This window comes from Ambystoma mexicanum, chromosome 4q (assembly GCF_040938575.1).
Source record: "Ambystoma mexicanum isolate Mex_15411 chromosome 4q, UKY_AmexF1_1, whole genome shotgun sequence".
In the NCBI taxonomy this organism is placed as follows: Eukaryota; Metazoa; Chordata; class Amphibia; order Caudata; family Ambystomatidae; genus Ambystoma; species Ambystoma mexicanum.
This window is the reverse complement of record NC_090928.1, coordinates 657,395,750-657,423,708: the sequence shown is the minus strand read 5'-3', so window position 1 is coordinate 657,423,708 and position 27,959 is coordinate 657,395,750. Positions and strand designations below refer to the sequence as shown.

At 46.7% G+C, this 27,959-nt stretch overlaps 1 protein-coding gene across 1 annotated transcript in view; it reads right to left on the bottom strand.

Annotated features, from left to right (window-relative positions):
* ACYP2 (acylphosphatase 2) overlaps positions 1-27,570 on the bottom strand; it is a 1,335,183-nt gene extending 1,307,613 nt beyond the window's left edge. The window contains exon 1 of the mRNA XM_069607235.1: positions 27,416-27,570. Within this exon, the coding sequence (XP_069463336.1) occupies positions 27,416-27,545 (130 nt within the window). The 5' untranslated portion in view covers positions 27,546-27,570. The remainder of the gene's footprint in view (positions 1-27,415) is intronic.
* Positions 27,571-27,959: the final 389 nt, after the last annotated feature.

Sequence of the window (27,959 nt, the reverse complement as noted above, 5' to 3'; positions counted from 1 at the left end):
AATTGGAAAAAACCCAGCAAAGGAACACAATAGTGGGCATACGGGACTCCCAGCGGACGATTCAGTATGAAAAAGACTGTAAGCTCCGGCAGGCAGCGTCCCATTTGGCTGAGACGGTGTTGGCTGCTCCCTGCAGCCTAGCCGATCAGAAGCATTACTTAGACGAGGCTGCCCTCACACACCTCACTCAATCTGATAGGTATGCCTTGGAATGGCCACTCACAACCGAGGAGGTAGAGCTGGTGCTTAAATTGTTGAAAACGAGGGCCCCCACCTCTGATGGGTTTACCACCAGGTTCTATAAGCTCTTCAGAGCCCAATTGTTAGGCCCCCTCACAGATCTATTCAACTCTTTCCGTTAGTCAGGGTGCATAACCCCCTCCATGCAAACTTCCTCGACCATCCTATTGTTGAAAAGGGGAAAGACCCTAGAGATTGTGCCTCCTACTGGCCGATCTCCCCGCTTAATATTGCCGCCAACATATACTCCAAAGTTCTAGCAAACTGGCTGGCCGGAGTCCTCTCCAAAATATTAGACTCCGACCAAACTGGGTTTGCCCCAGGCAGATCTACTAGTGAAAATATCTGCCAAACCCGGAATCTAGTGGAATTAGAGGCCGCAAGGAAGGATAAATTGGCACTGTTGGCGCTGGACTAAGGCGTTTGATAAAGTCGACTGGGCCTTTATGCAGTTCATCTTGGAAGCATTCCGCTATGGGCCAAGTTTCCGTAAAATGCTTCTGGCAAACTATACCTTGCCCAAGACATCCCTGCCGGTAAACCTAGGGCAAACAGATCCGATCCTGCTTACTTGTAGGGGACAAGGTTGTCCCCTACCCCTGCTAGTCTTCGCTCTGATAATGGAGGTCGCCCAACGGATACGTAATAACCCTGCTATTAAGGGGATATGGGTGGGCCAAAAACAATACAAGGTGGCCGAAATGCTAGGCAATTCTCCTCTGAACAAGAGTACCAACAGCAACCCCAGACACGTGTTTCGGTCTGGTTGAACCTCATCAGTAGGGTGGAGCTGTGCCTCTCTAAGAATAGTGAGCAAGGGATCCACGTCTGGATTCCCCTAGTAATTTAGGGTGAGACCCAAAGTTACTTAAATATGCAAATTAACAAGGGGGTCCTGGGAGTCCCTCTGCCAGACATTAGTCCTGGTTACGAGAGAGCCAGTAGGGTGGAGCTGTGCCTCTCTAAGAATGAGGTCCAACCAGACCGAAACACGTGTCTGGGGTTGCTGTTGGTACTCTTGTTCAGAGGAGAATTGCCTAGCATTTCGGTGCTGGACTGCCCCAGGGCAGGACAAAGACTGATAGGTTTGGGATATTTCTTCTCTGTGAAAGATAGTGAGCTAAAGACTCTGGGTAAGTCTCTCATAACCAGGACTAATGTCTGGCAGAGGGACTCCCAGGACACCCCTTGTTAATTTGGATTAAAGTTTGGGACATCCTAGTAGCGGAAAAGGTCACTTTGTTTCCTGCACAGGTTCACAAACATGTGGGCCCCAATTCTGGAGCATGACCAAAACTTTCCAGCACTAACATTATAGGTTGCAATCAGCTAAATGGTTTTTATTACATGAATGAAGTCTCTTTGTCCCTCCTCCCAGGGCCAGCTGGGTCTAGAAGTAAGGTGGAGGGCTGTACGGGAAGCCTCATTTGGGGGGGAACAGAAATAAGTGTAGGGAGGGGAGGGACTGAGTCCAAATTGATATTGTACTATATCAGAATAAGAGCAATAGAGGAGGAAGTATGGGTAGCCTGGGTGGTATTTGGGGAGATAGCCCAGAAGGGCCCATATTACAAATTTAACATGGATACCCCTATCAACAATGTTTCAGATAAGGCCTGGTTACCATTTTTCTTCCCTATACAGTGCAGGGAGTCGGGCCGACGAGCATGGGCAAGCAAACAGGGACAGTCTGGAATGTAGTGACAGGTTGGGCACTGAAGCAAGTATTGTGTTTTCAGTGGATGAAATAAAAAAGGCCATTGGTTGCCAGCGATGTAACCGAGCTCCGGGCCCAGATAATGTCCCGGCAGATCTATTTGTATGGCGCCGGATCTCTGGGCACCAGTACTCACACAAGGGTTTAACGCAATATGTGCAGGTGGGGCTATTCCACCGTCATGGTCTATGGCAGTTATCCAATCAATATATTAGAAGGGTTCCCAGGCTTCCCCTGTTTCTTACAGATCCATTTCACTTCTTGATTCTCTGTTTAAAATATTGGGTTGTGCCATTCTGGCCCAACTGAAGGACTGGGTAGCGAGTAGTGGAGTTCTGTCCCCAGTCAAGCTTGTATTCAGACCAGGGCTGGGCACAGCCGAGCAGGTACTTAACCTTTATTTGGTAATGACACATTCACTTTACCTGAAGGAGGAGCCCATCTATTTGGCATTCATGGATCAAAGTCAACCATGCCAAGTTGTGGGATATGCTCAGGTCAATGAATTGCCCGGGGGCCCAGTGTATCTTTTGGCCAGGCTGCATAGCACCACACAAGCATGTGTGAGAAGTGGGATCAATAGGCATTGTACGAGTTCTTTCCAAGTCGAAATGGGGGTATGCCAGAGATGTGTGTTGGGGCCCCTCCTCTTTAGCTTATATATTAATGGTCTCCACAAGCACCTTTTAAAATCCTCCCCTGACGTCCCTAAATTGGTGGGCTGGCCCTTACCGGTCATTGTGTATGCGGATGATTCCGTCCTAATGGCCCGCGCACCAAGTACTTTGCAGGCACTTATTTCGGAATATGCCGCTTTTATGGAGGGGATGGTGGCAAATGCAGAAAAGTTGGCAGTGATGGCCTATTGGAAAGAGACGGAGTATCAATTTCAGGGTCATGCACTGTAGAAATAGTGTTATCCCCAGGCTCGACTTTATCGACTATCTGGGAGTCAGATTCTCCACCAATGTTGGTGCCATGGCCCATGTAACCAAACAAGTCCGGCAGTTCAAGAAGGCTCTGAGTGGGGTTTCCAGGGCAATGTCGACGTTCAAAGCAAAGCTAATTGCCCCTTTGCTGTTTTAGAAGGGAAAAGAGCGGCCTCAGTCGCCAGGTATGGGATGGAGCTTTTATTTATTTATTTCAGTTTTTGTAGGGCGCTACAGGCCCGTAGGCATCAGAGCACTGCATGAAAGGGCGAAGGAGAGATCATGAACCTGGGAAAGTTCTATTCCGGTAGGTTAAAAAGAAATGTCTTCCCATGTTTCTTAAAAGCTGATAATGATTGAGATGTTTTAATGTTCATAGGTAGGACATTCCATTCACGTAGAGCGTTGAACTCGAAACTGCAATCTCTGTAGTTTTTCAAACGAGATCTCAGCTGATTCAGTAGAAGAGTTTCAGAAGAGCGTAGGGTTCTGCCTAAGTGTTTCCTTGTTAATCTATCAGCGAGATAATGTGGGGCATTGCCATTTTGGCATTTGTAGGCGAGGGATAAGATTTTTGCGTTTGATTCTTTGCTTCACAGGAAGCCAGTGGAGTTTCCTCCTGGAGGCAGTGATGTGATTCGTCTAGTTAAGCGAAAGACTGCTCTAACAGCCCCATTCTGTACCGTTTGTAACTGCTTTGGGGCCACTTCAATGTTAATGTGGTCCAGACACTGGAGAACCAATTCCTGAAGAATCTGTTGGGGTTGCCAGCTTTGGCTCCGAATTTCGGAGTTCACATGGAACTGGGATGTACACCAATTAGTGATACGATCTCACTGCAACCAGTATTGCACTGGCTCAGGTTACGGGGTAATGATAGGGCGTCACTTACCCATGAACTGATCACCTTGCTGATAGTTAAGGATCCGGGAGACAAGATTCCACGGATGGTTCATATTAAGAAACAGCTGAGGGTGATCAATAGCACATTTGTCAGTATGCTCTCCCCAGGAGAAATACATCGATGGACTGCATGTTTCTATGATTCTGTGTACATGGAGAGAGAAAGTATGGAAGTCATGAAGCCAAAGAACCATAGGCTGATGACAATCATGTCCCTGTGTGTTCAACTTTTTTTACTATGGGCGGAATCTCCCACGGATCGTGTCCTAGTATCGAGGGCAAGGTTTAACTGCATCCACCCAAGGGCGGTGGTGGCAGCATGATCAGGGGGTGCAGATCGATCTTGCCCGGCTTGTGAAGCCTCATACGAGGACCTAGCACACTTGATGTTCTTTTGCCCTGCGTATGCACAGGCGAGAAGATGGATTATTCAACCCTCACTGAAGAAATTGGGCTGTGTACAATATAGGCCTGCTTTAACATATTTGCTGTGGGTGAATTCACTACGTCTGGGCTGGTCGTTACTCTCGTATTTGAAAATTGCACTCCACTATAGGAAACGACTGTTAGGTATACTGGCTTGACAATTAGTTCTTACACACTACCAAATGAATTGTACTCACAACCCTTTTAGGTGCTATCTCTTAGTGAGGTTTTATGATTTTTTACATCGAGGAAGCAGGCGAGTGTGAGCCTCGGCATCCGTGGTCCCTCTTGGCCCCTTTCAAGATTGTATTTGTTTCCGAATCAGCCCCCAGGCCCTGCGCTGCCCCGTGGCTCCCCAGGCTCCCCTTCCTGGTTTCCCCTCGCTGCCCGCCTCCCAGCCCGCCCACCACCCCTGATTGGCTGCCCTTACACTGCTGCCTGGGTCTAGCGACCCGCGCCCGCTCCTCTTTACATCGAGGAAGCAGGTGAGTGTGAACCTCGGCATCCGTGGTCCCTCTTGGCCCCTTTGAAGATTGTATTTGTTTCCGAATCAGCCCACAGGCCCTGCGCTGCCCCGTGGCTCCCCAGGCTCCCCTTCCTGGTTTCCCCTCGCTGCCCGCCTCACAGCCCGCCCACCACCCCTGATTGGCTGCCCTTACACTGCTGCCTGGGTCTAGCGACCGCGCCCGCACCCGCTCCTCTTTACATCGAGGAAGCAGGTGAGTGTGAGCCTCGGCATCCGTGGTCCCTCTTGGCCCCTTTGAAGATTGTATTTGTTTCCGAATCAGCCCCCAGGCCCTGCGCTGCCCCGTGGCTCCCCAGGCTCCCCTTCCTGGTTTCCCCTCGCTGCCCGCCTCACAGCCTGCCCACCACCCCTGATTGGCTGCCCTTACACTGCTGCCTGGGTCTAGCGACCGCGCCCGCACCCGCTCCTCTTTACATCGAGGAAGCAGGTGAGTGTGAGCCTCGGCATCCGTGGTCCCTCTTGGCCCCTTTGAAGATTGTATTTGTTTCCGAATCAGCCCCCAGGCCCTGCGCTGCCCCGTGGCTCCCCAGGCTCCCCTTCCTGATTTCCCCTCGCTGCCCGCCTCACAGCCCGCCCACCACCCCTGATTGGCTGCCCTTACACTGCTGCCTGGGTCTAGCAACCCGCGGCCGCACCCACTCCTCCTTACATCGAGGAAGCAGGCGAGTGTGAGCCTCGGCATCCGTGGTCCCTCTTGGCCCCTTTGAAGATTGTATTTGTTTCCGAATCAGCCCCACAGGCCCTGCGCTGCCCCGTGGCTCCCCAGGCTCCCCTTCCTGGTTTCCCCTCGCTGCCCGCCTCACAGCCCACCCACCACCCCTGATTGGCTGTCCCGCCTCCCTCCCTTCATTACTGCTCCTTCCAGGGCAGCCCACTGCCCGGCAGCCCCCTGCGGCTAAGGGCCCCTAGGCCAAGGGCGGCTCCAACAGAGGCGGCTCCAGGAAGTGTCTGCAGGTGTCCACAGGGGACGCCAAGGAAGCCACCAGACACCAACAAAACCGTAAGTGTTGGCTTAGGTGGGGGATAGAGCAATTACTCTACCCCAGAAAGCCCCTGCCACTCTAACCTACCTTTCAAAGGCCTGCAATATAATGTCAACCAATGACAGTTAGCATATGCCACACTTAATTGGAATCCCTAATTGCCTCCTTCTGTAAACTGAATCTTGAAGTGTTAAGAATTGTTCCCAATTGCATCTAGAAGTGTACCCTGCCGCATTTAGAAGTTGCGCCCAATAGCCTCTAGTCGAAAGTTGAATCTAGAAGTGTACCCAACTGCATTGAAGTTGCGCCCACTAGCATCTTTTTGAAAGTTGAACTTAGAAGTGTTCCCAATTGCATTTAGAAGTGTACCCAACTGCATTTGAACCTGCGCCCATCAGCCTCCTTTTGAAAGCTGAATCTAGAAGTGTTAGAATTGTTCCAGACTCCGTTTAGAAGTGTACCCAATTGCATCTAGAAGTGTACCCAATTGCATCTGAAGTTGCGCCCAATAGCATCTCATTGAAAGTCGAATCTAGAGGTGCACCCAACTGCATTTGAAGTAGCGCCCAATAGCCTCAATTGAAGTTGCGCCCAATAGCCTCTTTTGAAAGTTGATTCTCGAAGTGTTAGAATTGCTCCCAATTGCTTTTTAGAAAGTACCCAACTGCATTGAACTTGCGCCCACTAACATCTCTTCGAAAGTTGAACTTAGAAGTGTTCCCAATTGCATTTAGAAGTGTACCCAACTGCATTTGAAGCTGCGCCCATCAGCCTCCTTTTGAAAGTTGAATCTAGAAGTGGTAGAATTTTTCCAGACTCCATTTAGAAGTGTACCCAATTGCATTTAGAAGTGTACCCAACGGCATTTGAAGCTGCGCCCATCAGCCTCCTTTTGAAAGTTGAATCTAGAAGTGGTAGAATTGTTCCAGACTCCATTTAGAAGTGTACCCAATTGCATTTAGAAGTATAACCAATTGCATTTGAAGTTGCGCCCAATAGCATCTCATTGAAAGTTGAATCTAAAAGTGTACCCAACTGCATTTGAAGCTGCGCCCAATAGCCGCTTTGAATGTTCATTCTAGAAGTGTTAGAATTGCTCCCAATTGCCTTTAGAAAGTACCCAACTGTATCCAATTGAAATTGCGCCCACTAGCATCTCCTTGAAAGTTGAACTTAGAAGTGTTCCCAATTGCATTTAGAAGTGTTCCCAACTGCATTTGAAGTTACACCCAATAGCCCCTCTTTGAAGACCGAATCTAGAAGTATTCCCAATTGCATTCAGAAGTGTACCCAACTGCATCCGAAGTTGCACACAAAAGCCCCTCCTTGAAAGTTGAACTTAGAAGTGTTCCCAATTGCATTTGAAGTCACACCCAATAGCCCCCCTTTGAAAGTTGAATTTGGAAATGAACCCAATTGCTTTTAGATGTATACCCTACTGCATTTAGAAGCTGCGCCCAATAGCCTCTTTTGAAAGTTGAAAGTCGAAGTGTTAGAATTGCATTTAGAAGTGTACCCAAATGCATTGGACGTAACACCCAATAGCTCCTCCTTGAAAGTTGAATTTAGAAATGTACCCAACTGCATTTGAAGTTACGCCCAATAGCCCTACTGAAAGTTGTATCTTGAAGTGTTAAGAATTGTTCACAACTGCACCCTACTGCATTTAAAAGTTGCGCCGAATTGCCTCTCGTTGAAAGTTGAATCCAGAAGTCCACCCAACTGCAATTAAAGTTGCGCCCAATAGCCTCTTTTGAAAGTTCAAACTGGGAGTGGTAGAATTGCTTTTAGAAGCGTCCCCAACTCCATAGGAAGCTGCACCCAATAGCTCGTCTTTGTAAGTTGATTTTAGAAGTGTACCCAATTGCTTTTAGAAGAGTACTCTGCCACATTTAGAGCTGCGCCCAATTGCCTCGAATTGTAAGTTGAATCTAGAAATGCACCCAACTGCATTTAAACTGCGCACAATAGCCTCCTTTGAATGTTGCATCTAGAACTGCTAGAATTGTTCCAGCCTTAATTTAGAAGTTGCGCCCAATAACCTCTAGCCTCTAGTTGAAAATTGAATCTAGAAGCGCACCCAACTGCATTTGAACCTGCACCCAATAACCTCTCACTGAAAATTGAACCCAGAAGTGTACCCAATTGCATTTAGATGTGGAGAATGGATGGGTCTGGAGAGCAGATGGTTGCAGAGAGCACATGAGTGCGTAAACCTGATAAGTACGGAGAGCGGATGAGTGCGGAGAGCAAATGAGCATGAAGAAACGGACAGGTGTGGGGTCCAGAGTAGCGTAGAGAGCGAATGAACATGAGAACAGTTGAGAATGAACAACGACTGAACGTGGAAAGCGCAGAAGCGTGTATGCTGACCGGGACAGTATGCAGATTGGACGACTACGTAGAATCAAAGAATAGTATGTATGATATCAGTGAGACCAGATAAGTGTGTAGATCAATCAAACAGACTGCTAACAAAGCAGTTTAGTATACAGAACCGATTAAAGCATAGGCAGACATGAGTACAACCACGGGGTAGACCGAAGCGCATGCGCAAGAAGCACAGGAGTGCATATGTCTTGGTCCAAGGCCCTCAGGCCAACCTTCACCTCTTTGATAGACGCTTCCCATGCCTCATCAACTTCCTCTCCGCTCCCGCTGTCCCCCCTCCTCTGTCCTCGGCTACCTTGCCTCTCCCCTCCCTCCCTGCCCCTTCTCTTGCTCCCTCTTCAACTCGTTCTCTAACACCTCTGCAGGGCGTACCTCTGATCTGTACCCCTCCCCGGAAGTTTTTCAAGGGTGGCAACCTTCTCCACATTGCCACTCTGAACTCTCGCTCTGCCATCAAGCACTCCTCTGATATCTGTCGCCTTCTTGAGGAACTGGACCTCGACGTCCTCGGTCTCACTGAGACTTGGTTCACTGCCAGCTCTGCCACCAGCTTCGACACACTCCTACCTGACGGCTACAAGATCCTCTCCGTGCCCAGGCCCAACCGTTCAGGGGGTGGTGTTGCCCTTATCTTCCCTGAGTGGATTCCTGCCACTGTCACTCCTATGCAGACCTACTCCTCTTTTGAATGTCTTGTCTGCCGACTTTCTCTCTCTCCTAGCCATTCCCTTACCGTGGCTACTATCTATCGGCCACCTGGTCAAATTTCCTCCTTCCTCTCTGAGTGGGCTGACCTCTCCTCCTCACTCCTGTCCTCAACCACCCAACTCCTCTTTCTCGGTGACTTCAACATCCACCTCGATGCCTCCTGTCCCCCCACTGGTCTCTTCCGCGAACTCTGCAACTCTCTCTCACTCTCTATTCTCCCGTCTGGTCCTACTCACTCTGCAGGGCACACTCTTGATGCTCTGATCTCTTCTGACCTTCCCCTCTCCCTCCCTCTCTCCACTCCTCTCCTCTCTCCTGGAGCGATCACTTTCTCCTATCCTCCCACCTCTCCCTCCCTACCCCACAGGCAAAGCCACCCTCTTCACTGCCACCCACCTTCTCGGTCATCCGACCCATGAAGCGCGTGTCAGTTGAGGCTTTCGCTGCTACCTTCTCGCCCCCTTCTCCCCCCTCGGCTGACTCCCACCCTGACACAGCCCTCTCCATGCTCTATTCCTCTATATCTGATACTCTCGATATCCTTGCTCCCGTCATGAGAATCCGCCTGAAGCCCAAAGCCAAATGTAACTCCTGGTATGACTCGGATCTCGTCACCCTAAAACGCAAGTGCAGGGTGGCAGAGAGGAAATGGCGTGCTTCATGTTCATCCTCTGACAAACTGGCCTGCCGCCTGCTCCAAAGGCAATACCGGCTCTCCGTTCTCACCAAGAAGAGAGCACTTATCCAAGCCCGCATCTCTGAGGCATCTAACAACTCGGCCGAACTCTTTAAAATCTGCAAGGAGCTGGCCAACCCTGCTGCAGTCTCTACCTCTCCTGTCCCCTCCCAGGCCCTCTGCACTGCACTGGCCTCGCACTTCATCTCAAAAACTCAGGACATCCTGTCCTCGCTCTCCTCCTCTCTCCTCCCTCCCTCTCTTCCCGGCTCTTCCTCTTGCCCTCTTGCAGCCGCCCCTCCGCCCTCCTTCTCTGCTTTTCCACCTTTTTCTGCTGATGAGGTTTCCAGACAAGTCTGATCCATGAAAGCCTCGTCTAAACAGGTTCACCCCTGTTCCTCCAAAACCATCAAGGACCACATCGACTCCCTGGCTCCTGCCCTGGCTGACTTTTGCAACCACTCATTCGCCTCTGGAGTCTTCCCATCCCCCCTCAAGCACTCCCTTGTGCACCCCCTCCTCAAGAAACCCTCTTCCGACCCCTCCTGCCCGGCCAACTATCGCCCAATCTCCATTACTCCCTTCCTGGGCAAGCTCCTGGAGAAACTGGCCATCTCCCAGCTTAACCTCCATGCTGAATATGTTGGTAATCTTCATGACCATCAATCCGGCTTCAGAGCGGCCAGAAGCACGGAAACTGCTCTCCTGAACATCCGTGAGGACCTGCTCCTGAACCTCGATTCCAACACTCCATGTGTTCTCATTCTGCTCGATCTCTCCTCTGCCTTTGACACTGTCAACCATGCCATCCTGCTCAACCGTCTCCGTGATAACCTGGGTATCACTGGTCAGGCTCTGGCATGGCTGACCTCTTTCCTTTCCGGTCGACCCTCCCAGGTCCAAATGGGCTCCTTCCTCTCTGACATCTTTTTCTCCACCTGTGGTGTCCCCCAGGGATCCAACCTCTCTCCCTGGCTTTTCAACCAGTATCTGGCACTCCTTGCCCACCGCATCGCCGCTCTCTGCCCCCACTTCCAGTGCTATGCGGACGATACCCAGCTCATTTTCAGGCTACCCTCGGCCTCCTCCTCTCCTTCCCTCATCTCCGACTGTCTGTCTGCTATCCAGGAATGGTGTGCCGCCAATGACCTCTGCCTTAACGCCAGTAAGACTGAGATTCTACTCATCGGCACACCCACTCCCTCCTTCCCTGCAGCTCTCTGGCCGGCCTCCCTTGGCCCCCTTCCTGCCCCTACCTGCAAGGCTAAAAACCTCGGGGTCATCTTCGACTCCACACTCTCCTTCTCTCCTCATATATCTGACGTCTCTAAGAAGTCACACTACCAGCTGCACCTCCTCAGAGGTATTCTTCCCTTCCTCTCCTTCCCCCAGAAGCTCACTGTCTCCCGAGCCCTGGTTCTCTCAAGGCTGGACTACTGTAACAGCCTCTATCTTAATCTGCCTGCCTCCACTCTCCGCCCTCTGCAACTTATCCAGAACAGAACTGCGAGACTTGTCCTTGGCCTCAAGCCCAGGGACCGTATCTCTCCAGGACTGAAATCTCTTCACTGGCTCCCAGTGGCTGCGAGGATTAAGTTCAAAACCCTCTGCATTGTCCACAAGGCCTTCTGGGGCTTGGGGCCTAAATACCTTCAACTCTCTCTTCCTAAATATCTTCCTTCACGAGCCCTTCGCTCATCCGTCTCCAACTCCCTCATGGTCAGCCGCTTCTCGAAGCAACGAGCTGGGGGTAGATCTCTCTCCGCAGCAGGGTCCTCCCTCTGGAACAGCCTTCCTGCCTCCCTGAAACTCGAGGAGAACCATCTCCGGTTCCGGAAGCACCTCAAAACCTTCCTCTTCGCTTCTGCCTTCTCTCTCCCTCTCCCCTGCTAAACCTGCTTAACTCCCCACTGAATTCTGCACTAAACCTGCATCTGGGCCACTCTCAGTGACCTCGGTCCAGGGCCCAGCCACTCTCCACTTGCACTGCCTCCCTGGCTCCCCCTGCACTGTGGGACTGTCACTGTATCCCTACAGCCCCCTTCCCAGCACTTGCTCTGCACTTACCTCGCACTTGCCACCAGCTGGCCCTTTTATTTATTATTTATTATTTTATTACGCTACTTACCTTGTACTGCACTTTCCCCCCCACCTCCTCCCCCTGCACTTTCTCCTTTTCCCCTTACCTCTGCACTTGCGCGATCTGAATGACACCTGGCCTAGTAGGATCGTTTGTCTGTCTTCCCCTTGTTTCCCTCCCTCCCTGCCTCGTCGCGCCTTGAAACACTTGTGTATAGGCGCGTTACAAATACCATATCATATCATATCATATCATATCATATGTATGGAACACATGAGAGCATGCGTGAACCGCACTGGAGAATGAAGGACAGAGTTGAGCAGGCAAAATGAACCAGAGTACATGAATATGCACTGTCGGGCAGACATGAATGTGTAATACAATCTTGAACAAAAATGCATATAAAAGACCAACCCGCACGCAACTGCCTGACATACATAATATGCTTTGGAATGCAGGAAACGTCTGAAAAACATACATCTTACCACACCCCACGCTTACTCTCTCCCTTACACCACCACTCAACTAGAACACAGAGATACTACGACACCATTCGGTATAACTGTTCTCATATCTACATATCCCGCTCACTCCACATCACTCTAAGTAAACATCGCTGGTATCACACCCCTAGCCAGGCGTCCTCCTCAGGCCTAACGCAGCCACACTCGTTCTGGATAAAGCCATCCAGAGCGAACACATACTCCTGATATCTCAACCACCACACCTACCGCTAAGAAGCAGCTACCACTTGAATTCCGCACCAGCTGCACACATACATGGTACACACATGCACCTTTTGACTCCCCCTACTCTTTCTACTGACCCGAACTTCGGTTCCCAAGGGCGTTCAACCCACCAGCGCCTTCAGACCATACCAATGGTATATAAGGTGCTATATAAATGCAAAATAACATAACATAACATGACATTGTGTGATTTTACTGTGTTAATTGTCACATATGTTTGCATCTTGTATGTTTTTGTGGATTATATTTTATGCAAATCCAAAATAAACTTGATGATGAGGGTACTATAACCTATGATGTATTTGATTCCCTCTGTTGGGAACCTGCTCCTTGTTTGCAACCGATTTAAATAAAGTTGGTAAAAAAAAAAAGGTTAGGTGCAATTGAGAGGTCCTACTGCGAGTGGTCATCACCGGTACTTCCGAAAACCAGATCAAACATGCAGATTTTGTATAGACTATTGCCGAGTCAATGAGATCTCCTGTTTCGAAAAGTACCCCACGCCGAGAATTAACAAACTGGTAGAACGCTTGGGTCCAGCCCGCTTTATTTCTAACCTTGACCTTCCAAAAGGTAATTGACAGGACCCCCTGGATGAGGAGGCTAAGGCAAAGATGGCCTTTTCCAATCCAGAGGGACTGTTGCAGTTTACCGTTTTACCCTTCAGGCTTCATGCGGCACCCGCAACATTTGAACACCTAATGGACTTCGTTCTGGAGACTTGCTGGGATCATGCGGGTGCATTCCTGGACGATATCTTTATATATAGTACAGATTGGGACAAACGCCTAAAACACCTCACTGCAGTATGCAGACAACTCAGGAAGGCCCACTTAACAGCCAATCCCAGTAAATGTCATCTAGCCAGGAGCTTTGTACAATATTTAGTCTTCCAAATGGGAAAGTCCTACTCCAACAAGCCAAGTTTGAAGCAGTCCAAAAAAAAAAACAAAAAAAAGACCACTCACAAAGACAGACATACAGGCCTTCCTGGGACTGGTGGGGAATTACCACCTGTTTATAGCCAAATTTTCCAAACTAGCTGGGCCATTAACAGATCGCCTAGAGAAAGAATGCCCCAATCTTGTTAAATTGGATGATGAGACACAGAAGTCTTTTGAACAACTTAAAGGAGCCCCATGTACACAGCCTGTCCTTATTATGCCAGACTTTTCAAAAGAGTTTATTCTGAAGACGGATGCCTTCAGCGTCGGTTTAGGGGTAGTATTGTCGCAGATAGGAGATGTAGAGGAAAATCCCATAATTTCCATAAGACAAAAACGTCAACCTAGAGACTCCACTATTCTGTTATCAAACTAGAAGCATTAGCCATAAAAAGATGGTTCTTGGTCTTACAGCCATTTTCCTTTACGGTAGAATATCGAGCAGGAATAAAACAAGTCAACGTCGATTTTTTGTCTCGCTATCCCCAGATAGTTAGCCCACAGGTAGAGTCAGGGTCAGGAGAGGGGGAAGATGACTTCGGAGAAAGGGTGGATGTATTTGACAGGGCCATTAATCGAGTCCCGTCAGGGGTGGGAGGGGGCCCGACCCAAACAGCCCAGGGTGCCAGTGAATGTGTAGACAGGCATCCTCCCATCATCTCCTTACCTGCCAGTATGGTACCATGGCAGGACCTGGCATCGCGCTGCACAACATCCTCGCAATAAAGATCACAGACCAGCAAAGGAGAAGACCAAGCTCACCAGAGGAAACTCCCAATACAGGAAAGCAGCGTAGAAAAGGGAGCAGGGCTTAAACCCCTTATGTAACCTGCCAAGCCATCCTCCGTCACATCCATTTTGAGCAAGGTAAGTCACAGGTATGGTAAGCAGCCAATTCAGACGGGGGGATATATAAGAGGGAGCTTTGGAGTTGTTTGTGGTGGGCTGCAGTTGTGTGAGGACCGGCAGCAGAGGAGAACATCTGAGGGACCAGAGGAGGCGAGAGCAACTGGAGTGCAGAGGCTATTGTTAAGAAGAATGTATGTGAAGTGTTTGTGTGAGAGGGAAGAGTGTGAGTAGTGGAAGTAGAGTTAAGTGTAGTGGCGGAGTGGACTAGTGGTAGTTGCGAATAAGTAAAGTAGGCAGTAGGAGTAGCGAGTGAAGGTGATAAGAGGTAGAATGGTAATTGGTATTATAACTGTAAGCAGGGCACCATATCCCTGGGTATCTTAGAGTGGGTAGAGCGACAGTGAGTGGGAAAATAGGAGTAGCTATTGGTATGGAGGGAGACGAAGGAGGGAAGAGACGATAACAGAGATAGAGGAATACTTGTAGGTAAGAACGTTAGTAAGAATAGGAGTAGGAAAGGAAGTCAGATCGAAGGGTGGAGGTGGAAAGGTGGAGTGAGAGGCTGGAGGGACAGTGCCGTGGTGGGAAGATAACAACTTAAGAGGCTGGTTTAGCAAAGGGTCAGGATTGAGAGGGTCTGAAATGAGTGAGCTTTATGCTGAGCGGAAGAAGGCACCATATATTACTCCCCTAGACTACTAACCAGGGATAGCTGAGGGACAGTTAGAAGATCCCTAGAGAGTCGATTAGACATTGTATTAGAGCAACCACCACCAACCTTAGAAAGAGAAAGTTGAGCCACAGTGGGAGGGTCCTAGTGCCAAAAATCCCAAAGCCCTGAGAACCATAGAACATTTTCTCGTTGAATATCAAATAAGTCTGTAAATCAAAAATAAATACTATGACTAGTCGCCGTGGTTCTTGTGGCAGGCCACCCTGTCGCACAGTGTCAGACAAAAGGCATCAAAACGCCAGGCCAGGAGATCTCTGGTATTGAGCCTTTTCAGCTGACCACTGTCCCTGGAGGCAAACAAGCCCAGAACTGGCAAGCTACATTTTCTTGAACTGTACTCTAGAATGAGGCAGCGAGTGACGTGGGAAACACCCTGTTGAGCTGATCTTGACGAGACTCAGGCTATGAGATGCCAAGATGCTGAGTAGATGTTTTTCAGCGATTAATGCATGACACTCATCCTGATGTCTGATGTGACTGGAACTGCTTGGCTGTTGGTGAGGGCAACAAAATGTTGTAGTGCCATCCGTACTGCAGCTAGTTCTTTCCAATAAGAGTATTGGCATTGTTCTCTTCTTGACCACTGACCTTTTGGTATTTGTCATTATCACTGTGGTTGTAGGAAGGTAGAACCAGACACCCTTCTTCCCATTTTCTGGTATTAACCAACACTGAAGAGTCTTTACCACCTCTTCATTCACAGGGATAGTATCCTTGGAAATATGGAGATGATGGCATCCAATTCTTGTGCAGGGGCACGGATTAGGCCATTGACTCGCTGATGTTTGCTGAAGCAGATATCTCATAGAGTACCAAACCCAAATTCCCCCGTCATGTAGAAAGAACACCATGGCTACAGTTGTGCTGAATTTTGCCCCAATGAACATCATATCCTGACATGGAAGCATCTTTCCGAGTAGATAAGGAATCCATGGCCCATCAGGATCTGGAAAATCTCCTCTAATGTCATAATATTGGAAGCTTTATTGGCAATTTTTGTGTAATGATCCAGCTAGCCGAGACCAAATGCTGCTGAAAGACTCCATAAAAATATGAGCTAATTCATGTACATTAATAGTCCTGCAGAATTGTGGATTAGGGCATATTTAGTGACTCCTGAAACAAATGCACTAATCGGTGATAAAGCTTACCACTTTGAAAGAGCCAATGGCCATGTTTTTGTTTAAACTGACAAATATTTACAAACAGAAATTATGTAAACAAATACATCAATGTATATCACATATGCAGCTGTGGGGTTGGTATTTTCCAAGAAGTCAAATTAAATCTAAACACATCATTAGTAGCAGTATATGATGTTATTCGGTTTATAGTCATAATCTCGAATACAAATATGTCGAAAGTCATAATGTCGAAAAAATAAAGTCGAAAACAAAAATGTCGAATTTCTTTTTTTTATTGATTTTTATTCGAAATGGGGGGGTCCCCCCCCCAACCCCCCTTTTTTAATTTTTTTTTTATGTTTTACCCCTTTTTTTTACCACCGGAACCCCAAAAAAACATGTAAATTAAAAAAAAAAACAATTCGACATTTTTGTTTTCGACATTATTTTTTCGACATTATTGTAATTCGACATTTTGTTTTCGAGATAATGACTGGACACCTGTTATTCAGTTCTTATTTCAAATGCATATAATGCAGTGATACAAAGAAGCACAAAGAGTTAATGTCGTTGTGATATAAGAGCCAAGTTTTATATATGCTGATGGTTATGTTTCTCTGTTTTTTTGTTTCAGAAAATGGGCTTGGAGCACTTGCCAGGATTACACATCACAAGATTAGCTAGACCTGTCACTGAAATACAGAGATTAATTAAATACACATACTAAAAATAATCAATGTAATAATGCACACCTAAGATATCCCATTAGTTTATGTTTATATTCACAACTAAGCTCCTGAAGGGGAAATGGTCCCCGAAACGGGTAGAGTGACTTGTCGACCTCTGAAAAATAAAGAAGTTTTGTCCATAGACCTTCTGTAAAGTGTATTTGATGTCAGAGGAACAACATAAACATATACATGAATGTAACTTGTGAATATTTGTGTGCCGACTGTTCATCCTTATGGTGTGTAGCGGACGAGTGTCCATAAACTGAGCACCTTTGTTTCATTTCTGAAATACACATACTGTCAGGTTTAGTCGGCAGTGTCTGTCTTACTTCAATCTTGCATCTACTGAGTGGCTCAAAGAGATAGGGTCAATCTCTAGAAGAGGCCAGTCTGCCACTCAAGTTGTAAAAAGGGTGAGCAAAAAGATCACCTCTGGACACAGATCCAGAATTGAGGGGGAAACCCTCTGGGGAATAAAAAACCCTGTTCAATTCCAGGATATACCGCTGGCACACGGGTGATGAATAATCTGGTAATGATACAGATGAACTTCAATTAGAACTGCAGAAATGGCCGAGAAGCAGCCTGGCAGAAAAAGGAAGGACTAAGGAGCCCAGACCGAAGGAGCTTTGAGGCCAGGAACATGGAGTACAGGACAGGCTCTGAGTCAGGATGAGGTTCCAGGAAAAGAGAAGGAGAAAACAGGTATCAACATAAGGAAGTATCAGAGACAAGAAACCCTAAACGTAGTGTCAGGGCAACCTTACTGGCAAGTTGCAACGCACTTCCAAGTGACCCAATGGAAGGATATCCAGGCGCCATGACTGATGTCATTACGAATCTGACGTTACTGGAACAACTAGACCGTTAGCCGCGCCTACAGAAGATGGCACGGCAGGCCCAGATAGTATAATGAAAGCGCACCAAACGCTTATCTATGACAGCATGCCCCCTCCCTAAGCGCTTGCAACCAGGCTTAGAGGTTTGGATCCTACGAAATAGACGTACCAAGGCAGGAGCAGGAAAATGATGTGCCGCCTCCCATGTTCTATCACAGGGGCATATCCCTTCCAGTCAATGAGGTACAGGAGCACCCCTTTCCGGTAATAGGAGTCAAAAATGACTGCAACTTCAAATTCCTGGGTCCCATCCAGGAGCACAGGAGGTCTTGGCGTAGACGGCTGGTCAGTGGAATTTCCCAAATAAGGACGAAGAAGGGACACATGAAAAATGTTATGTATCCTACTCCAAGAGGAAGGCAGTTCCAGCAGGTAAGCGACAGAATTGACACAACAAAGTATACAAAAGGGTTCAAAGAACCTCAGAGCAAGTTTAAATGGCACCATATGTCGGGGAAGCGCGTTAGAAGTCAGCTAGATGAGATCTCCTACAGAAAAGGAAGGGGTTTCCTGCCTAGGTTTGACAGCAAATCTTTTCACTCTTTCCTGAGCAGTGAGTAAATTATCGTGAACGATACAATGTGTGTTTTGTAGATCATTAAGCCACTTATCAGCAGTGGGCACCGGAGTTTCCGGTATCAGAAAATCAGGAAGACATTGAGGGTGAAAGCCATATGAGGCAATCAACATAGAGGTATTGATAGACATGGGTTGTGAATTATTATAGGCAAATTTGGTATGGTAATAATGACGCCCTGTTAGTACATGATGCCGCAGAAAAACAACACAGGCCTTGCTCCAATACTTGACTGGTCCTCTCCGTCTGTCCGTTGGACTGAGGATGATATCTAGATGATAAAGCATGATTGATGTTCATTATGTGAACCCAAAATCAGACAGATATTGGAGTCCTCATTCTGACACAACAGATGAAGGCAGTCAATGTAATAAGATTGTCTCATGTAGGAATATTCTTGCCATTTTTATGGCAGTAGGCAACTTATTTAAAGTCATAAAGTGAGCTAATTTGGTAAATCGTTCAACGGTTACCACAGTGGTTGTTTTTCCTTCAGGCAGTGGTATCTGAACAATAAAATCAGTAGTGATAGCTTCCCAAGGTCTAGTAGGAATGGGAAGAGGAAACAATTTTCCATTCGGTCATTGGGGAAAAATCTTATTTTGAGCACAGACCACAACAAAATGAAATATAGTTGGCACTATGAGATTTACATACACTAACCTAAATGTTACTGAAAAACATGGAAACAATGGAATGTTTTATAGTAGCAATACTTTAATTCCCCATTACGTAACAACTTTTAAATAACACATGCTGGTCTTTGACAAACAGGATATAGTTAGGTTAATAAAAGTATCATCCTAATTACTTCTTGGCTAGCACTTCCACACATGCATTTGGCACTTTTAAGAGGAAAAGAAATGATTACTGCTGCGCTCTCTCTGCATTAGCCCCTTTGTACAGAGAAAAGAGGGTGGAGGCCGTGAGGGCAAGAGAGGAATGCAGGACGAGCTGGGGTTTAACTGAACAGGGCAATTTCAAAAGCAAGCTGTGCTACACAAATGTCTGTTTAATTAGCACACCTAGAGAACTGCATAGCAAATTGCTATGTGACACTGCTTATTTTATGCCTTACCTTACTGATTGAAGGTGTCGATGGGGAACCTTTAATTTTTGGCCCCATAGTTGACCATACAAAGGATCTGCCCTTACGGATTGGAAACCAGAGGGAAGTTCTTTCTTTTGATTTAATCAAAATGGTTAATTTTTCGAATATTTTAGGACTGCCCTTGTTGCAGCAACATAATACATACATAAACTGGAGAGCAAGTACAGTCTCCTTGTGTTCCGAGGATTGTGTCCAACAGGGTTTCTGTGAAATTGAACAAAATGTGAGCATACCATACCTGAACTTGTTACTCTGAACAATATTAATGTGCTCCCAACTGAATAAGTGGAATTTCTAGATGTCTTCTCCGAGGATCATGAAACACAGTTGCCTCCACACAGGGATGAAGATTGCACTATTTACCTGGTACCAGATACTACAAGTCCCTTTGGACGGATGTTTTATATTGTCCGAAACTGAGAAAACTGCTTTGAGAGCATACTTGGACAAGAATTTGAAGAATGGCTTGATTGCTCATTTTAAGGCTCCTGGAGGGGCACCTTTATTCTTTGTGCCCAAAAGAGACACCTCAGAATCGCGACCATGTCTCGATTTTTGAGTAAAATCGCCATCCATAACAGATAAGTACCCCTCCTGTTAAAGACCTCTTAGAAGGTGTTAGAGGAGCTAAGGTGTTTTCCAAACTGGATATATGAGGCGCATACCACCTTATCTGTAAGAGGACAGGAGATGTGTGGAAGACAGCATTTCAAGCTCCGTTTTGGCCTCTATGGTAATGCCCTTCGGACTTGCCAACGCCCCAGCAGTATTTCAACATTTTGTTGATCGGATATTCAGCTAGATACTTTATACAGCGATGATAGTGTATCTAGATGACATTCTGATCTTCGGACCATCATCAACATGTCCAGGAAGTCCTTAGACGTCTTCAAAATCACAAACTCAAGGCATAGGTGGAAAAATGTGTTCCCTGCTTCCTCTGTTTCTTATTTTGGATATGTTCCATTGGCTGACGGAACAGCAATGAAGCCTAGGAAAGTGGAAACTCTCGTGAAGTGGTAACCTCCTACTTCCGTAAGACCGATCTACTGTGTAAAGATCATCGATTTGTATGGTCTAAAGTACAGGATAGGGCATTTCGGGACTTGAAGAATGCCTTCACGTAAACTGATTCTCTGCCAACTGGATACTGAACAACATTTTATTGTGGGTGAGGATGCCTCTGAAATGGCTGTTGGTGCTGTCTTACTCCAATTACTGTATGACGGAAAGGAACATACTGTTGCTTCTTTCCCAGACCCTCACTTCCAGTGAGATGAATTATTTGGTTCTAGAGAAAGAACTATAGCCCTCAAACAGGTTTGTGTAGAATGGAGACATCTATTAATGGGAGCTAGATTTCAAGTACAATTCCAAACTGATCACAGAAACGTACACGCCTTACAGAATCTTGAAAATCATTATAGCAGACAGGCTAGATGGGTGTATTTTTTGTTGTTGCCCAGTTTGACTTGTCAGACACCAACCAATGTTCTGCCAATAATGCTCTATCTTTGGGACTGCATGTGAATCAAGGGTTCCTCCTCACGTATAAAAATATGTATCTCCCCTTTACCAGACTTTGGAAACAAGTTCTGCAAGTGTTACTTCTGGTAGCGTATGTAGCAACAAGATACCGAAAAACACGTTAGGGAAAGGTGCAACATATTGATGAGTGAACACTTTTGAAAATGTACATGATCAAACGGCCAAATGCTTTTGATGGCAGACCTAGTTCTATGACCTGCTTGTTACATACATCTGTACAAACTTGTGCTCAACCCATGAGCTGATCCCAAAACTCCTTGCCAACCTATCCTTTCACCCTGTTGCTCTGTAGCAGCTACCCTGAAAGTGGGATGGCTGAAAACTTAGTTTGCCCTGGTCTCTGCCTACTAAGCCATCCATTCTGCTTAGTCTCTTTATTTCTTTTCTCTTACATAATGATTACACAAAGCCAACTAGATGTTTAAGCAAAGTAGGGATTAATAGTTCTATGCGGTCTGTACATATATGTATCTGCTGAAACACCATACACTGTAGTTTGATTGCATTATAAATTAGCACCTGCAGGAGACAGCTGGCTAATCCTGAGGCCGGGAACACAAGCAGAATTTGCAACTAGCACCCTGCATTTCATATTGGCCATCTTTGTACCTGCCCAGCCTTTACCATGTCTTTGGAGTCGGAGCCCCTGGCCGTGTCCCCACTGGAGTGCCACACCTCAAATCCCCTGCTCACTCACCTGTGCACATCCTGGACCACCTGCAGGTCCTGAAAATAGTTATTTTCAATCGCGGACGTATGTGTAGTTCAGTTTTAAGAGAAGCAAGAATTGCGCAACTCCCTTAATAGCTAGAGTATCAGTGGCCCAGATAGCCACTTGGAGTGCCAATAGCGATATATACTGCTTTCACAGGTGCGCAGGGCTAGAATGCTCTGCTTGGGACTACCTGGCTGGGGCTTGAGGGCCATTGCGGGGCCTTCCTACCCCCCGAAACTGGTAATTAACACTATGTTGAAAACAGTTAATATCAATGAAAGGCAAGGTTCATCTTGCCCATCTGAAGTTGAAAATTACCCAGTCTGCTGCAACACCATACTATATACTTAGTCACAAGCTATGACTTTCCTTTAACATTGTACAGTTTTTGATTAATGTAACTTTTGAAATTCTCTTTACACAGCAAATGATAGGCCATGGATGCAGTATATGGGACACTGCTCTGTGCAACACTGTCCCACACCTAGCTGCAAAGAGTCGTGCACTTGCCCATTCATACAGCTCACATTTAAATTTTACAGGCACTCATTTTACGAATGAGTTCAGCGGTACACAAAAATGCTGTATTATTGCTCATTTTATGTCTTGGCTACAAATAACATCTAGTGACTTTAAGAATATTAGTGAAACATTGCTCATCAAATATGTTTGTTTGCTAATAAAAGAAAATTTTAAATAGCAAACTCTGCCAATCAATTTTTCAAAACGGTGTTATGCTTGTAAGGAATGCTTTTTGTCTTCAATGGGGATCTGGTGTTCTTTCGCCCGTTGCATATCCATTAATACTGCTGCTCCCCCACAATCTAGTAAGGCTGGAAGAACTAAATTGTTTGCTTTATCTATTGGCAAATAGACTTGTAGGACCAGCAGATTGGTATCTTGGTGTGAAGAATTGACTCCTGCTTACTTGGTCAGACACTCCATCTTTTCCCACCCCTTGACCTTTACTAGGGACGGGAGGGAGCGTTTCCCGGTCGTCAACCAAGCGCCACAAGGCAGTCTCTAAGCAGGTGTCCTTTAGCTCCACAATACATACATAGACCTAAGAAATTTATCCTTTGTCTTTCTGTTTCTGATAATGGACCTCTGGCGTTTCTAATTTGCATTGGTTCGGGTTCAGAAGTAATCGAAGAAGTACTGGGTGGAATATCTGGAAAATTATGAACCAGTCAATGTCTTCTTCATTCTGCTTTACGCTTTTGTACACAGTAATCGAGCTGTAATACCAAAGTAATCAGTTCAGCAAAAGTCCTTTTACGAGCTACGCAAGCAAGTTTGTCCATCAACTTCTCATTTAGTCCCATTCGGGACATTGTTCGTGTTTCTTCAGGCCAGCCGTTTTCATCCGTCAACTGGTCAAAAGATTCATGACGTCAGAAGATCCTTGTACATAGTCCAAGTGGTTTTCTTGTGCGGTGTACACTGTTTACGTTCTCTCAAACATTTCTCTCATTATTCCAAGGAAGGTATCAAAATTGTCCAAGGCAGGATTTCTAGACCTAACCAAAGGGGTTACCAAGGCCAACGCACATCATATTAGTTACCATGTATCCCACCTTCGAACGGTTCGAATGGAACTGATGAGGTCTGAAGTTATATTGATTATACATGATCCAAGAAGTCCTTCAACTTCCGGGGTGAGCCATCGAATTTTATTGAGCCAGTACCTCCTGTAGGCACAGCCATGGGAACACCTTCCCTGATGACCACTGTTTGTCGCAAGGTTTGGTTTTCCATTCGAAGACCTTGTACTTCTGCAGTTAAGCCTCAATGTGGATAGGGTAGCGTTGCAAGATGTCTGGCGGTGTTCGTTTTACCTCAGTCTTGCATCTACTGCGTGGCTCAAAGAGATAGGGTCTATCTCTAGAAGAGGCCAGTCTGCCACCCAAGTTGTAAAAAGGGTGAGCAAAAGGACCTCCTGAGCACAAACCCAGAATTGAGGGGGAATCCCTAAGGGGAATAAAATCCCAGTTCAATTCCAGGATATACACAGGTGATGAATAATCCGGTAATGATACAGATGAACTTCAAGTACAATTGCACAAATGGCTGAGAAGTAGCCTGTTGAAAAAGGAAGGACTAAGGAGTACAGACAGAAGGAGCTAGGAGGCCAGGAGCATGAAGTACAGGAAGAGGTTCCAGGAAGAGAGAGGGACAAAACAGACATCAACACAACGAAGAAACAGAGACATGAATCCCTAAACCTAACATCATGGCAACCTTACCGGCAAGTTATGAGACGACTTCCAAGTAATCGATGGAAGGATATACAGGCGCCATGACTGACATCATTAAGCATCCAATTTTCCTTTAACAACTAAACCATTACACGTGCCTTACACGTGCCTACCAAAGACAGCGCAGCAGGCCCACAGAGTAAAACGAAAGAGGATTGCACGCTTACCCATGACACATATCTTAATCCATATCACCTCAAAATATTGCAGATAATCACTGCGAATCCCAAAATACTGAATTTCGGATTACCCATTTCACTGCATGTATATGTGGGGATGGGTAAAGTTAATAAAAAATGTAGAGGGGTATGGAGGGAGCTGTTGGGGGAGGTCTCTAAATTATCATATAGATCCCCTTAATTGACGTTAAATGATGATAATTATGTCCCCATGGAAGCAGAATATGTAAATGGAATGATAGTGGGTAAGAACGTACTATTGGAATTTTCCACATAGGTTAAACGTTCCTCCTCTTCTGGATAATGAGAAAACTGAAGTGGACAGGTGGGATTGACTATATATGCATTTCTGCCATCTTAATTTGTAACCACCCAGGGAATCTCATTCTATCTCAATGAGAAACTGTCAGGACTGAACCTACTAGTGAAAGGAAAATTAAATGGTAAAGGTGGAGCCGGGAAAATAGCTCAGGAGCAATGTGCTTGTCTTGGAAGTAAGACAAGCAGAGCACAGCATGAATTTGATAAAGACACAGAGAGCCAGAGAAAAGGAGAAAGAAGGGAACGAGTGATAGACAGAGAGGGAAACAGAGTTGAACATAAAGGTTTTGTGAGACCAACGTCAAGGTAGAAAACGAGAGAGAGAGAGCGAGAGCGAGAGAGAAGCACAGAGGAGGGAACGTCTCCATCACAAGAGGAGTCTGAAGGCAGCACCACAAATGCAGTGCGGTGGGCAGAAGAACAAAGAAGCCCACGGAATGCTGCAATCTTCAGGAAGACGAGGAGCTCAGAGTCACTGAGGAGAAGAGGGACGAGGCTGCCCCAGAAGCGGCATACCGTTGTCCCCCATAACCGATGCCGAAGTTCTGTTTTACAAAGACGGGGGGAAACCCACGCAAAAGACCCAACAGAGAGGTCCAGCTAGAAGACGGAGTCCCAGTTCAGCCCCAGGCCAAGAGACTGCCTTGCTCGTATAGCAAGAAACAGATACACAGGGCACTAAGGCCGCCACTAAGACACTTCCTTTGATCTCTTACTGAAGGAAAACAAGATGATCACTTGGTTTGTCATGAGCATCTATAGCCACATTCCAGGTACGTGCTTAGGGAGGTGAAGAATATACCATCCTTTACCCTGGTGAAATACTTTTCTTCACCCAACTACCAATTAACCAACCTCCAATCCTCCCACACATGGAACAACTGGATCATGTGAGCTGCCACTGAGCTTTCATTACCTGGAGAACGATGGTCTGGCACATGTAGATTCAGTTTCCTAGTTCCTACCCTTTGGGAAACGCTCAGCCTGGTCTGCTAAAGGGTGTTCTTCCTTTTCTGTTTAAACCCTTTTGGGAGAATGGTCCCAGAATCTTTCTTGACAAAGATTGCAATGTCTGTTTTGGCTTCTCACTCAACGGCTAGTTGTTCTAGCTTTCTTGGAGCAATTTGTGAACCTTGCCCTCCAATTCGTCCCCAAAGATCTTAACGCCATGAAAGAAGATATGTAAAGAGATTGCCTATTGTGCCTAATCGATATGCCATTCTTTGATATCCAGGTGTCTCATCAAGACTGTGGCCGGGAGGGCAATGCGCTGCCCCTCGCACTTTCTAATTCCTAGCCCAATAAGAAACCGGTTTGACTCTGGATTGTCTCCAATAAGTCTGAGTATTAAGTGCCATCTTACCCCAACCTTGATCTCCACCAGTAAATCCGTTAGTAGGAAATCTGTCGCACATGCAGCATATAATATACGCTTGCAGAGATGGCCAAACGAGGGCATAAATCTTTTTAACTGCGGACTCCAATTCCTTGTCTGTTGCGTCTCTCACTGTTGCTTCTTATGGGCCCATTGATGGGTGGCCAGTTCAACCCAAAAGTTGAGAGCATTTGATTTTCTGCCAGACAGCTTGCCCTCAAAACCCACTGGCTAGAACTTTGACATAAACAGGGGTACTGAAATCGTACAAGGTTCGTTCTGCTCTTTGTAGATAGTATCCTTGACTCCTTGGTCAGGCGGATGACTTTCATTCAGATTGCCTTTGTACTGTCGTATACATGTCATCACTGGCACCTCCATGATTACTGGTTCTTAAAGAACCAGATTGTAATGGAGTTCTGCATAAATGGTAAGGAGATCTTTATGTATTTTCCGCGCGGGTCTCTTCCAGGATCAGAGCTAGCATGCAGGGAATTCAATCTGACTGCCCTAGCAGGCTTTATGAATATTGTATATTTTAATCACACAATATGGTGTGAATGCGCTCAGCTAAGGTCTCCTTTTAGCCTGCAGAATGGCTCCTATGGTGCTTTCTGTCTGTGAGCGGTATATGAGAACCGGAGCTTGAGGAAAGTGATTCATTCCGTTTATCTCGTCCTCAGACAGCTTTGAAAAGGATAACATGGGTACCGCTCTGCTGTGAAGCTCAAACGCATACACAAGGACCCCTTCTCCGGCCCACGCGCAATTAACAAACTTAAGTAAGAAACACACTCCTAATGTTGCTTTGTTGCCATTCAGGGACACAGACTCTAGACAGCATGGACACCCGTACTGCAGAGAAGAAAATCCCAGGCCCAGCTCAGGGATAGAATCACTGGTCACAAACTCAATCTGAGGCCAGGCCAGGCTGCGCCCCAGGAGCCAGATCTTCAGCAAATCATCAGTGTCCCTAATCAAGCCTGTTAGAACGATAATGGTGGTGACCTGCCCCGTCATGCCCGAGCTCTGCAGGGATCCTAGAGCCAAAATGGGAGAAATCTCATCCGAGGTAAAGGTAAAAAGAGTAATTTCTGTGAGAAAATGTAGCACCTCATGTTGTTAGATCTTCAAGGAGCACCTTGTTCAAGTGTCGCAGACACCCACGATCCTTCCCACCAGCAAACCCCACCTTACCCTTATTTACTGCTCATGTTGTTTAACTATAATGTTATATAACCCAGCTTTACCTTTATTCCTGTTAACCCCTTGTTTTCGCGGTATGATACTTATGCTGTTGGGAAAGCAAAACTAGCCCTGGAATGCTAACAAAAACTGAACTGGATTAACTACTAATTCATGGCAGAGAACTAGAGACCTCTTGTATCTTGTTTTTAAGTTAACATATGTCCGAAATGATGCTCGTTACTTGAGTGATGTTGCTTGCCGAGCACTTTATTTCTGCTTCAATATTTTAGTGTTACATTCCCGAATCTGTACGTTTCGATTTGTAAAAATCTGTTCACATTTTCAAATACCTTCCCAGGACGGCAGGGGTGAAATAGTGCTTTCTGTAATAATGAAAAGGATGCCCAGCCAATGCCAAGATGAGATGGCAGCTATTTTTGGATCCCACAGGCAGCGCTTGCCCATTTAAAGCAGGAAAGCTGGCTGCCGAAGCATGGGAGAACGTTAACACAATATAGAAAACTTCACGACCTACCCTGCACACGGCCAAACACCTCAAAGTCTACCGAGGCGAGTTTGCGCGCAGTGTCTGCCATCGCCAGACAGCTGAACAGAAGCAGGAGGTGGAGCTGTAGGCGCGGGACAGAAGGGCGTGTGATGCTCATAGAATCGCTGCCGCAGGCTGCGCGCGCTGCGACCAAAGTGTGTCCAACGAGGGGCGGGGAATGAACCAACTGACTGTACGTCACCGTATTTAGGCGCCAATGCATGCTAGCGACTACGGCGGGCGTCATCTGTTCTGCCAAGCTCTTCGCTGCGTACGCGTATATGTAGACAGCAGCCGCCCAGGCGATTGCGCAGAACTGGTCTGCTGCATTTACTGGTGGAAGGCGGAGAGAGTGAAAAATATACGGCTGGATAAAGCACGCTACTTGTACGTCCTTTTGCAATTGTACACCACCTCTAAGCAGGAGCGCAATGAAACCTAGCCTTGGGGGTGCCGGGGGTAGGAGGGGTTGCTAACTGGTGATGGAAGGGCCCACTTGGAAAACGGGGTGAGGCTAACCTGGAGGCTCCAC